We start from the raw sequence: 13,668 nt of genomic DNA on the forward strand, positions 1-13,668 counted from the left end.
GCCCTGGAGCCGGTACCCTGCTCCCCTCGCCCCCCCCCTCCCGTGGGGCTGTGCTCCTGAGAGGCCAGAGGCCCTCCTTGGCTTTGGGGGTCACGCCACAGCATCGCCGCACACCCCAGTTTTTGGGGTGGTTTGATGGTCCCCTCAGTAATGTCACACCTGCCCCATGCTCTGTTGATCGGGGCGATTTGGTAAACGCCGGCCCAGCGCCCCTCTGGGGTGTAATCCAAGTATTCCTGGTTCCCTTCGTGTGACTTGGAGCGTCGGGATGAGGTAGGGGACCGTTGTGGAGGTTCCTACACCAAACGTTGAGGCAACAAGTTGTTGGTTCAGGTTTGTAACCTCCTCGAAGCAGAGGCCGTCTCTACTCTGTTGTAGAGCTTAGCTGATTGAGACTCTAGTCCAAGACTCAGCGCAGGCCCTTGTTGTGGTAAAAGCAGTAATTTACAATTGCAAACTGATAGCTGTGTTTATGGGAACTGGGGTGACTGGTCTGTAAAGCTAAACAAAGCGTGCTTTCCTGAGGTGAACCTCCACTTCTGTTCTCTCTAGTGCCTGGTCATCTTGTTAGGAAAGGAAGAGAGGAAAGGGGTTAGATGGGAGAATGGTTAGTTCACATCAATCACTGATACTGGTTTACATCTTTACTCAGGCCTTAGTGGCGAGCAAATGGAAAGGGTTAGTTTGCATCAACCACTAATACTCATTCACATTTTCACTCAGGACTAAATGGCGAGCAAATGGACTGTTTGAAGCACTGGGTTTGATCGCCTGAGAGGAGGGACTCTGCTGAGGATAGCCCACAGGGAATCTGTTGGGTATCTCTATCATCTCACTCTTCCCTGATATGGAACAAAGTGAAGGTGAACAGGAATCCCAGCCAGAGAGTCAGGTGGATAGCAAGAGCAGCGTGAAATCCTTGCCTGGAGGAGAAGCCCATGTCAAACTAGAGATAAAAAAACATGCAGTTACGGATGACTACAAACTCTCCAAACGGGTGCTAGGGTTAGGAATCAATGGCAAAGTACTGGAGTGTTTCAACAAGGAGACCGGCCAGAAATGTGCTTTGAAGGTACGTAGGCTTTTTCTTTTTTTCTTTGTTTATGGTTTGGAGGCCAGAGTCCAAAGCCTTGTAAAAGCTACTTGTTCTGTTGCTTACATTTCACATTGTTATATTTCTGTTGCTTACATTTCAAGAGTGATGCATGAAGAATTGGAATACGTGAAGACGTTTGCTATTACTTACAACATTGTAGTCCAAACTTTGAGTCTTTTCCAGAATATTCTGCGTGAGTTTCCAGAAGAACGTTATCAGCTGTGAAATTCTCGTGTTCATATTTAAAAGACAAAAAAGCGGGGGAGAGAGCAGTGTCTTGGTGTGTTCTGTGAGAAAGCTTGCTAGATTTTGAATGAACATATTATGCAATACTTGGGAAGGAAACTATTTTGGGTCTTGTGCAATGAAATGGGCCTAATCTGGGAAGTATTTAAATATTCATTGGTCTTCAGGCTTCCCTCCCTTTTGAAGACTTTTCTTAAGGGACATTTCTATTTGTTTACTCAATTATTCTCCTCTTTATTTTTGCAATCCATTTACAGAAGGGCATTATCTGGGAAAGCACTGATTACACCAGTATTGGCAAGTAAGTTTAGTAGATATTTATGGTGATAAGTACCACTTAAATAAATGGAGCAATAACCATTCATTAGAGAACATAAAGCGTACCTGCCTTTTGCTCTGCAGCTTTTAAACTTGAAGATTTCCCTGATGCTTTTAAACCACGTTGCTAGAAAAAGGCAGCTCAAATGAGAACCAGGGAGGTTCTGTATGGTAGGACTGAAAAACAGCTGAATTGATTGTCATGAGAATTACTTAAGAATGTTACTGAGTCTTTGCTGATGTTAATCTTATTAGTTGGGATGTCTACAAGTACACTTTCAGGTACCCTTCGTTTCCTTAAACCTCACACTCCATGTTTGCCCTCAGCTGGAGGGTCTGCCAAGGTCTGGACGCGGTCTTACCAAGCTGGAACTGTTATCCCCACCAATGCCTTTGCGGTTTGATAGAACAGACTGGAAGTACCTGGTAGCTTTGTGTGTTGAAAAGATTTTTTTAAATAGAAGAATAGAAAAGCTTATAATACAATAACATGATGATTAATTCACATGTTTCCAACACTGTCATTTTCTTTGTCACACCGTTTTTTGTATTAGCTTCACGTAGCTGACTTGCTGAAGCTCATCGTGGGGAAACTGGAGGTTTTGGCAGAGAGACTGGAAGTACTGGGGTTTTGCACTTGCATAGGGGAGTGTCAGGTTTTTACAACTCTGAGGTGATCCATTAATCAGATCCTTCTGAAGTGCTATCAACATTAATTTCTATACTTGGCATACTGTGATGAGGGATAATGGTTAATACTGAAGCTGTTGTGCTGTGTCTGAAGAGCTCAGCTGCTTTGTTGCTGATTGTATACCATTCATACTTCAAAGGTTTTGCGGTCATAAGGGCTGGAAGCATTTTAAAATAGAAGTGACCATTCCAGTGGCAACAAGTGTGTTCCAGAGCAAATTCTGTAGCTCTGGAATCAAACGGGAAAGAGAGTCCTATGGATACTAGCATCTGTATGGTATTTTCTTCATTCAGCACTCAGAGTTGGGGAAGGGGAGAAGAGAGGTGAAGTTGCTGTGCTCTGACAGAATGTCTTCTGCCTGATGGGGAGGAGGAACCTACAGTAGATCCTCTAATACCAGTTTCTGTTTAGCACTGATTGAGCTGGCTGATTTTTTCAGAACTTTTGAAATATATTAAGGACCAAAGCACCACCCCCCTTCCCAAATTGGAGTTTTTGTCAGTAATGGCTAATGTATCACTGAAATTATGTTATATATGTGTTTGTCATCCTCCCCATGGCCTTCTCTCCCCCGGCTGTGGAGTGTGTGTACTTTTCTTCTGGAAGGGACCGAAATATTTAGATGTTTATGAGTTCTCTAGGGAGTTTAAATGGCAGATAATAGTTTGCTGGTTGTGTGTATGTATTTCTCATCGTTATGAGTTTAAGTGCTGAATAAAAAGTTAAATATGCAATTAAGTAAAACTGCCAGCAGCCCAGAGAGAATCCGCTATTCTCTCCAAAGATAGTCTAATGAGAAGATTACCCAACAAGGAAGGATAAAAACTGTGCTTGGTTAATTGGCAAGAATAGAAAGATCTTTTCCTAGCCCTGAAGATATTTGCAAGGATGAAAATACTCAGAGGAAGTTTTTCCATTGTTTCTTATGAAGCTTGAACTCAGCCTCGCAAGTCCCAGACCTGCTCCAGATGAGGCTTCAGAGCAAGCCACCCAGTCGAACAGTCATGGAAAAGGGACAAGAAACTTGGGGAAAAAAATATGTTCAGAAGCAGCTTCAATGCAGAATTCTCTGCGTAGGGACAGCAGGGCTTTGGCGTTTCTGCCTTGCCACTGCTTGTACTTCCTGGGTGCGATGGCAGGGTTATCATTCACTTACAGGAATAGAAAGTGGAGGCTGATGAAGCTGTCAGAAAAAAAAAAACCAACCCCAAACTGGTCTGACAGGTAAAAAGAAATGTAAAGATTGAATTGCAAGTTGAACAGGAAAAAAAAGGGATGGTGGCTGGATGTTTTTATCTGGAGGCTGCTTGTGCAGTATCCATTGAGATCTATCTATATTTGTGGACAAATATCTCAGGTGTGAGTGTGCTCACTGCAACCTATTCCTGGGAAAGGAAAAACATCACTCCTGCTGCTGAAGATAAAGCGTAATAGCCTGTTCCCCTTCACACCAAACTTGCCCATTAAAGCAGCTTCTGACTTGGCAGATGGCACTGCTTTCTGCCTGCAGGTTTTCTTTTATATGGGAACAAAGCCAGCACAGCCAGGATCTGGATAGAAATTACTCAATGGAAGGAATTTTAACTGAGGTACTCAAGAGGAAAGGGCTTGAACAGGCAGAAACTGTTCCTCCCCAGAGCCATGTGTCAGTCAAGCACTACATACTGTAATTGGGAGGTCCTGTTGTCTTCTTTAGTCTGTATAGTCTGTATACGTAATTGGAACTAGTTAGAATTTCCCTAATCATTTTAGAGTGGGAAAACACAAGGTGTCCTCTCGGAGATACTGCAGGGCTTTGGTTATTTTCCGAAAGTATTATGTGGCTTAGGCTACTCTGCTTGGCATTGTGATTTGCTACACGCTTTTACAGTGTGCTGTCAGCTGTGTTCCTGTTAGATTGAAATGCCACACGCATTGCTGTCCTGCTCCAGAAACTCTAATCTGGTTACTCGCTTAGACACATAATGACATTTTGGCTGAACAGCACTGTGTCCAAATAGTGAGAACTCGGGGATTTAAAAAAGTAGAAGCATAAACAAAACTGCTGTGCCGGACCGTGGCCATTTAGAAGGCAGCTAGGTTTTGGTCTCTCTCTCCCTTGCAAATAGAAAACTTTCTCAGATCTCCTTCCATAGTTGAACCAGAAATAGCAGTCAAGTGAAGTCCAGTCACTCTTCTATTTTTATCTCTTCTTTGCCAGCCTGCCCCCTTCTGTTCACTTTACCTTTTGGGGCTAAAATTTAACCTCCACGCCTTTAACACTGTCATCAGCCTGAGTGTTCTCTGCTGGTTTTCTCAGTCCTCCCTGATTTTAGGGAGAGGAGGAGACCAAAATAGCTGATAAATGTGGACTCCTGGGACTTGCCTCCCATTAAAAAAAACCCAATGTACAGTCCCTTGTTCTTTCTTTCTTTTTCCCTCACTTCTTTGTGAGGGAAGTGAGGTTTTTTTTTTTGGTTGTAAATTCGTGCTAAACGGTGTCAAAGTAATATTTCAGTACATTTGACGACCTACTTTATTTTTTGAAAGATGGTAGAAAGGGCTCAGACAGGGTTGGGATCGAGAAAAGAGAGCTAGAGAGCATTCTGCTGGGGCATTGGGACTTCTCTGCGTCTGCAGCTTCAGGATTTTGGTGGATGCTTCAGATGTAAAAGTAGTGTTACATGTCGTCACTGGCGTAATGTTCACCTTCAGTAAACAGATGCTGCTTCTTTCCAGGAGAAGAAAAGGAAGGACAATTCAGGCATAGCAGCAAAACAAAGACCCTTGGAACTTCAGGAAAACAAAAGTGCCTCTAGTCAGGATATTTGCTTATGAGTGTATTGGTACTTCTGATAGGAAAACTCTCCTGAATAACAGTATAGCAGCTGTAAAGTGCTTCTCCCCTCAGCACTGTGCATATGCACCATATACTGCAGCTCTCTTCCAATCGTCTGAGACTTCCAGGTTATGGCACAGTGTATATGAACAGACCTGCTAGTTCCTAGGTCTTATCCTCTGGAATAAATAGCGTGTTAAGTCACGACCTGCCTCATGGAAAATGTCCTGTGCTGCTGAGTGCCAACAATATAGTGTATGTGACTTGCTGATTGGAAGATAAATGGGTAAAGCCCACATGTTAAATAAAGGGAAAAGCAAACAGAAAAAATGAACAGGCTCCTTGCCTTTTAGATTTAAGGAATTTTGGTGAATGATATAAATGATAACAATAGAGTAGGAGGCTCTACTGTTATCCGTAAGAGTATTAGCATGACTTTGTGCTCAAAAGGAAAGAAAGCAGGTCATAAGGAAAGAAAGTTTGGGGAAAAAATAACTCCCGGCATGGTTCTTGGAAACCACACATAGGACTGTATAGAGAATGTTGTTCTGCTTTTTGAAGTGGAGTAACTGTGGGGAAACATAGTCATTCTGCATCACCTTAATTTTATCTAGTCTTGAGCTACGTTTCTGCCTCTCATTCAATTTTAATGTTTCTGATTACGTTAAGTAATACTACATCATGTAAGCTAATTGCTAGATAGTCTGTTTTCAGTTAGTATACCCTGAAGTCAGGTTGTGATTGCTCACAAATGGGAGACTCTCCAGTCCAAAGTATTTGTTTTGCGAGTTATCTAAATAGCTGGTACTTGTAAAATACCCTGTTTATTGCCTGAAATAAGATGATGATCAAGGAAGAGAATGCAGGGGTAGAGAATGCAATGTGTACAGTGAAAGTGAAGGTTATTTTAGGCTGACGATTGATTGTAGAATAGGAAATGTTAAGAAGCCTCTTAGATGCTATGGATTGCGTTTTTACAAGAGAAGAAAATTATGCCAGATCAGGAATGAAACACTTCAACGTTTCTTGAATAAGGGAGAATAATGTTGTACTAAGCTAGAACTGCGTTGGGAATGCAGGGGAACCGAGTGTAATTGTTGGCTAGGTTTTGTGCAGGACAAAGGAGCTCCTGCTTTATTGGAGTGATTGTATGTTTCAGGAGGAAATTAGCACTTTCTAGTGAACTATTCTGTAGTTCCCCCTTACCTACCATGTTTCCTACAGCCTATTTCACAGAATCACAGAATCTTAGTGGTTGGAAGGGACCTCCGAGATCATCGAGTCCAACCACAAAAAAAAAATAAACAAACCAAAACTGGTTTATCTCATGCCACAGTAAATTGAGACTCAGTAACACAGCTGAGTATGAGTAATAAACTCCAGGAGCTATGTGATGTAGATCAAAGCCAGATACAGCGTAGAATGAATAGGAGTTCAGAAAAGTTCTAGTTAAATGGCAGCTCCCAGCGTATGGAGGAGTACCTAAAATATGGATAGCATGAGACTGGTCCTTGAATTTTATCCTTCAGTGCCAATCTTGGTAACTATTACGTAAATATGCATCAAATACCCAAAATAACATTCAGTCGATTAAAAAGTGGGTCGTTTCTACTGCTACACGAATTGTTTTTAAACCAGTGAGTCATTCAAGACCTGAGTCTATCAGCACTTTGTACATATTTGGGCCAGAATGGCACATTCCAGAGTATGAGTTGGACTAGTTAATTTAAAAAAGGTGGACTTCATCAATTTACTTTGAAGATCTGACATTTTTTACTGGTCTTCTTATTTGAAATACAGCAAATAATTAAAAAAAAAGAAAGAAAGGACTTGGTCTGAAAACTGAAATAATAAAACCACATGTAGTAAATGGTTACTAGGTTCAATGGGAGTTCATTAAGTCTATAAAGTGCAAACAGAAAGGCAAATACTGTAAACCATTAAGTCATTTTGAAAAAACAAAACTATGTTGATGCGACTTTGCCCTTTCTGTGTTCTCCTCCACTCTGCTGGCAAACTGGCACAAGCTATACCTGGACTTGTGTAGCAGCAGAGCTTGGGAAGATCAAGGTGTGCTCCCCTGTCTTCATCCCGCTTCAAAGACCTGAGAAAGTATTATAGATCCATGTCTTATTTCAACTGCGAGGAAGGTGCTCATGGGGAGAGCAGGTGTGCTTATCTGTCAGACACAACTTAGCACTTGACACCCTCTTTGGACTAGAAGACTCTTCTCTTTGTCTCTCCCTCCTCCCTTTAAAGTCTAAATCTTCCTATTCCATTTAGCTAAAGTAAAACCTTGCTGGTTCATGCTAGCTGGGAGTCTCATTACAGATAACTGGATTTTGGAAATCAGCTTTAGTGCAAGGGTACAATGAATTTTAAAGTTCGTTTACAAGGCAAGGGTACTTCAGCCTCATTTACCTGGGGTAATACCATCTAGAGAGATGCCCAGACTGGAAAAACCTGATAGCATGTTTTATAATTTGGGAAGAATCAAAGCCACACCTGAATGTCATGGCTCACACATGTCTTTTTTTCCTTACTATATTTTTCTTTGTCTGTGGTAGCACCCAGTGTAAGAGCAGCCTGGTCTGGGAATAAGTGAGTTCTCATGATAGCTTGCTGCCAGTTAAGTTTCAACAGAAAAAAGGTTATCTTCATGCTCTGATAAATTTATGGGAAGCATAGAGATGGAAGGTGTCACTGTCACTGGGAGCAAGAGCCAATGTAAATTGGAGGAAGTTAATAGATAAATCTCTTGCATATAAAGACTGTTTTGTATTCATTTCTTAACTCTATACAGTCTTTTTTTTCTAGAGAAAAAAAGACACAATCATTGATTTATTTACATAATCATATGCGACATTTTGCATCCCTAAACTTTTGCTTACTATTTATCCCTAAACTATTTGCCTACTATTTGCTTAACCCTGAAGAAGTTCCCATTTCTCGTATGACATGCGTATGTTTTTCTTGTTACGGAATTTTTCCACGTTAAACATGTTTTTAGAACACCAGACTTCAGGATGGTGTGTAACATTCTCATAGAGGTGGTACAGCTGTGTGCTTAGCTCTGCTCACTTCTTGGAGTACAGTGGAGCTGTTTGAACTGTCTGTGTTGTGGCTCTTACACCACAAGAATACACGGCAACACTCATGAAAGGGAAAGTGGCAGAGCCGTGGCCGGTGTTGGAGGCAGAGCAAACGACCTGTTTTCTTAATTGGAAAACTGTGAGAACTTCTTTCCATCGTCACCAGTGAAAGCTGGTGGGGCAGTCTGTCTGGATTAGAGCGTATAGACTGTGTGGATTGTGGTATTTTATACAGACTTCCTAAGTACTTAAGATGATTCAAAGCTCCGTAAATGAGATTAAGCTATAATGCTCCAGCATTTTAATACCTCAGGAGTGAAGGGGCAGAGAATTCTTGCTCAGCATGTAAATCACGCGTGGCCTCCTACTTCCTGAATCTTTGTAGTATGTGGCATTTTGCACTGAAGCTTTCATGGCCTGCTTTAAGAGAAAAGGCAAATACCGTTTGTGTAAAATTAATTTTTTCTCCAGAAAAGTTTTCTTGCTGAACTTTCTTTAAAAAAACCCAAACAAGCCACCCTGAATGTGCCATCTTTGCTAGCGATTTCAGCTGTTCTGGCTGAGGAGCCAATCATTAAAGTTGCACCGTTCACAGTTCTTAAGTTTTGCCAGTTCAAACTCTGGCTCTTCTCCATGGGCTTTTTCCCAGGATTTTTTCTTTTTTTTTTCAATTCTTGAATACTCTCTTAAGTAGGCTGGCGTTCCAACTTACAGGCCCTGAGGCAGCTCCTGGGATCTGAGTCAGCCTGGGCTGAGGATGGATTTATTAAGCCCATTGTAAAGGGCGAGCTCAGGAAAACCTTCTTTTTGTTTGTTTGGGTTTTTTTGGGTGGCGCTTCTAAAATATATACACCCTTTGGAAATGGCGGGGTGGGGAGTGACTCACGCTCTTCATCCACTGAACTTTCTTGTGTGGTGAAATTGTAGCTGGGGCGAGGAGTTTGCCGAGGTGTGAATCAGCGGGAAGCCTTATGAAAGCGTTGGGGTAGTGATTTGTAACTGCAGTTGGTTTCTATTATGCTGTGGGGTGGATTTGGGTTTTGTTTTTTGTTTTCAAAGGAGAGCAGTTAAAAATTGGACGGGGAGCAGCCGCCTCGCATGCCTGTGTTCTGCATGGGATTCCTGTGTTCTCCTGAGCATCAAATCTACTATATATTTCAGGGATGAAGTGTCCTTAAAATCCCATTTGTAGTGCTGCAAGGCCTGGCATTTGGGATTGCCGTAGCTGCCAGCCTTCTCCTCGCCTGTAGCTCTAATTACAAGAAATACTATCCTTTACTTGCTTCATTTTTAACCAAAAATGTATTTATTTATTTTTTCTCTTAAAGGATTAATTTCTCTCAGGGCCTTACTCCATTTTCCCACATGTTGCTTTTAGTCAATGTGGCTTTGTCACGAGCAGTCTGGTTTCCACAGCAACCGAGTTGTTAACACCAAAGATGTCAGCGCTGGAAGGTAGGGAGGGGAGGGGGCTGCCTTCTCTGCCCTGGCTGCAGCCACGCCACAGCACAACGTCTCCATTGTCTTTGTGGAGAGTAAAAGCCTTTCATTTGGTTCTTACTCTTCCCTTTCCAATCAATTTACAGTCAAAATTTGACGCTTGGGAGGGCGACGGGGCTTGATGGTTCCTTGATGCTTAGAAGCTTCCTGTTCTTTCAAAGGCCTCTGTTCCGAAGGGCGCTGCTCTGCCGTCTGCTTCTTAAAGAGTTTTTCTGTGAGCAAAATAGCACTTGCATACATGCAAAACCTGTAGCAGTTGAGTCTGTGATAAAGGAGAGTGGAGGACTATTCTTTCTGACCCGTGTTCAATGCCTGGTTATGAATGATAACATGAAAAATGATCAGTCCATTTGCCTTTCCTGGTAATGTGAAACCTGCTCCAGTTAAACCTGCTTCGATGGGTTTTCTGAGCCACCCATCTCCTTAGGGTGGGAGCTACGCCTCGCTCCTGTTGACCTTGGAAAATTACATTATTTAAAAGTATTTTCTAGTACGTAGTTAACCTCTGAAATTCTTTGCCTCAGGAGCCGAGTGGCGGTGACGCTGTGAAGATCTCGAGAGAGAAAAAGCGCTTCTCTGAGTATTGCAAATGAGAAGAAAAACCCTGTTGTTTCAATATAGTGTACGAACTTGGCTGCGATCTTCTAGATCCTGTTGTTACAACTTCTAATTACAAAATTGTCAGGATAAGTAATGAAACTTGGAGCTTCAGAAGGCTTGTCTTGTGTGAAGTGTGTTTCTGCTGCAGGTGTGTAATACCCCCGTGTCCGAGGAGCAGGAGGGAGAGCTGTGGCCTCAGCTCCGCAGAGGGCTGTAGCTCTGGGTAATGCCCATCACTTGCATAATAGTTTCATGTAAGGGTGTGTCTTCCTGGGTGAGTTGTTCTTGTCTAAATCAGGGTGTAAACATAAAGTGAAATAGATTTTTCACAATGGCTATTCATATTTAGACTATATATTTATTTTTTTTTCCCCTCTTGTGAAGGGCAGGGCAGGAAAGCACTTTAACCAGACTTGGCCCATGGAAATGCAAACAGTATAATGCTGTTGAAACTTCCTTTCAGGCATTTGCTGCAGCTTTTTTTTTACCTTTAATAGAAATTATGGTAAAAAGCAACTGCTGAAGACTCTTAAAACCAGAAGCTGGCACTGTAGAGAAATGCGGAGTTAATGCTTTAAACTGGCTCAAATATGTGATGAAATCGTGCACCCAAATGCAGCTACGGTTTTAGTTGAATTTTTGGTTGCCTCTCCATGATTTTTAAAGACTAAGCTTTGTATCTGCAACTTAGAATAGAATCACAACCTGCTTCTGGTGGCTGGTTGTATTCTTACTGTTTATTTCTGTCACTGGCTCTGCATTGGAGTTCATGGTACACAAGTCATTCTTACAAAGGGCAGAACCGCTGGAAGGCTGTTTCTTGCCTATTGAAATTGGGTGTTTTGCCAGGTTTATCAGGTCTAGTTGGGTGGGTTTTCAGTAGATTTTCTTTGTTTGGAAACCTACAAAGTAGCATCTCACAGGTTTTCCACCACCAGAGTGCACTGAAGCAGGCTGACAAAGTGAGACTGGTGGATGAGGAAAGGTCAATTAATTTAGAAACAGTCTCAGTTCTGGGGAATCGGTATCAAGTGGAATTTTCCTCCAGTCTCTCAGCTCTGTAATAGCTTTTTCCTGTTGCTGAGATGCTGTGATTAAAGGCCTCTTGAAGGCAGAAGGAGTGTGAGAGTGACTTTTTCTTCCAGTTGCATTTCAGAAGCCCTGATTGCCAGGCACGCCTCTATTTTGGCAGGTGAGTGTGGCTGCCTTGACTCGGGCCGTGTGCCTGTTACTGATGAAAAATGGGACATGACACTCAAGATCTACAAAAACTAACCTCTTACTGCAGTAGGGAGGAGGAGAAAACAGCAATGCACGTTACTGATGAAAGACATTATACAAGAGCAATTAATGCTGAGTCTTTCCCACCTCTCTGCTGTCTGAATCACTGTTGTGGAGGTGTGAGGGAGGGTGAATGACTGCAATGTTGTGTGTTTGTGCACAAAAGCCGAGTCTCACAGGGGAAATATGGAGAAAGTTCTCACTGGTGTTGGTTCAATAAAACATCCAACACAGTAATAATAATTTTTTGTTGAATCAAAATACCCCAAACTGGTTCTTGGTATCTGTGACAGTCTTCATTTTTGGCAACATGAGCTAATAACTGTGCAGGGCTGTTTAATTAAAAAAGTAAAGCGAGAGTTTGCCTGCATCCTACGAGCAAAGGGGCATGTTTCACAGGAGGGCAGTTTTGGAGCAGGAGAGGGGTTTGAACTTGGAGCCTGCGTGGAGTGAGTGTGAGAAAGGGCTGTGAGGCAGCCCTCTGAGGATAGGATGGAAAAGCATCCGTGACACTGCTCAATGTGGAGTTTCGCACACGTCATCTTTCCAATCTATCCTAAGCATCAAGGTCGTGAGGAGGTTGGTGTTCTCTGGTTTTTTTTTATGTAAACCTCCTGAACTCCAAGGTCTGATCCCATTCAGTGTGCTACAGCTTTGGGTTGTGTGCTGAACAACTGTTTTCTAACACAAGTCATGTGTTCCAGATGCGATTTCTTCATCTCTGTTTACTGAAGATGCTCTGACTCAGCAGACCAAAATGGTCATTTCTGTCTTTTAAAACTGATCTACTGACCTGCATTTGTCTAAGTCAAAATAGGGATGACTTGGTAGGGGAAGGTGGTGTCAATATCACTGCTAGTCACCAACTTCTGTGCACAGCACACCACCTAGATCAGCAAGGAACGTTGAGATGGTGTATATTAAAAATGAATAACACTAATCTGTTCCATCTTCGCTTGGTTTCCTGCTGCGTAGGGGATTGCCACTAGACAACTGCGTGTCATTACTCCCTGCTTTATGTGCACAAGAGCATTAAATGCTCTTTGGTTGAGATTAGCGCTGTTAATATAGTGTTAATATGAATCAAGGTTCTGTTTTATGATTGCTTCTTATTACCCAAAGGTTCCTCACCACCTCTGAAGGATGATATCTTTCCAAGCTCTGGAGTACACCAGGCTTTTTTCTAAGAGTTCACCAGAGTAGAGCTCCCTCAAATTCAATGATGTATCTTGAAGCGATTCAGAGGAATGACTTTTCTCACGTGGTGACCCTACTGAGAAATCGGGCTGCATTGAGTTGTCTTAAGCTATCTCTTCAAGCCTTCAAATAATATTCCAATTAAGAAATAAATTAACTTTAATCAAGATAATTTACACTTTCTTACCATATTTAATAAATCTGCAAATCTTATACCTTCGGACTGCAGTCAATCTTCAGTTTCCTATGCATGGTTTGTTGTGTGATTATATACCATATTTAATCTAAATCTGCAAGGTATCTAAATACCTTATACCTTCGGACTGCAGTCAATCTTCGGTTTCCTATGCATGGTTTGTTGTGTGATTATACAGAAATCTCAGCCCATGTTTTGCATCTCAGCTTGTATCTGCATAGAGTGATTGGTGCCCCTGCTACAAAACTCATGGGGATTTTCTTCTTTTCTACTTGCTTTTTAAAAATGGGTTAATTAAATTTATAAAGCATTTTCCTAAACAAATAAATAGAGTCCTATGCAGATTCTGAGCTGTGTGTTGGTCACTAATTACTGCCACTGAGACATCAGGCAGAGTGATCTCTTTTCCACTCAGTATGACTGATTACCCTTAATGGTTTGTAGCTGACTGCTTGCTTTGTAAGGAATATTTCTAGGGAGCCCAAAAATCAGTATTCCTGGGACCTCTGGCATCCTTCTCCATGCTTGGGAGAACTTCATCGGCAAATGCTTGTGGTTTTGTGCTTTCAGTCAGTTTATTCCACGCTTTTTAACGTTTTTCTTCTGTGTAATCAGGGCAGAAGTTGATTCCCT

General features: G+C 42.0%; 1 protein-coding gene across 1 annotated transcript in view; it reads left to right on the forward strand.

Annotated features, from left to right (window-relative positions):
• Positions 1-723: 723 nt before the first annotated feature.
• Positions 724-13,668, forward strand: part of MAPKAPK3 (mitogen-activated protein kinase-activated protein kinase 3) — a 54,124-nt gene continuing 41,179 nt past the window's right edge. Inside the window, exon 1 of the mRNA XM_014953504.1 lies at positions 724-1,072. Coding sequence (XP_014808990.1) covers positions 848-1,072 — 225 coding nt within the window. The 5' untranslated portion in view covers positions 724-847. The remainder of the gene's footprint in view (positions 1,073-13,668) is intronic.

This window comes from Calidris pugnax, unplaced genomic scaffold (genome assembly GCF_001431845.1).
Source record: "Calidris pugnax isolate Ruff unplaced genomic scaffold, ASM143184v1 scaffold247, whole genome shotgun sequence".
NCBI classification, from domain to species: domain Eukaryota; kingdom Metazoa; phylum Chordata; class Aves; order Charadriiformes; family Scolopacidae; genus Calidris; species Calidris pugnax.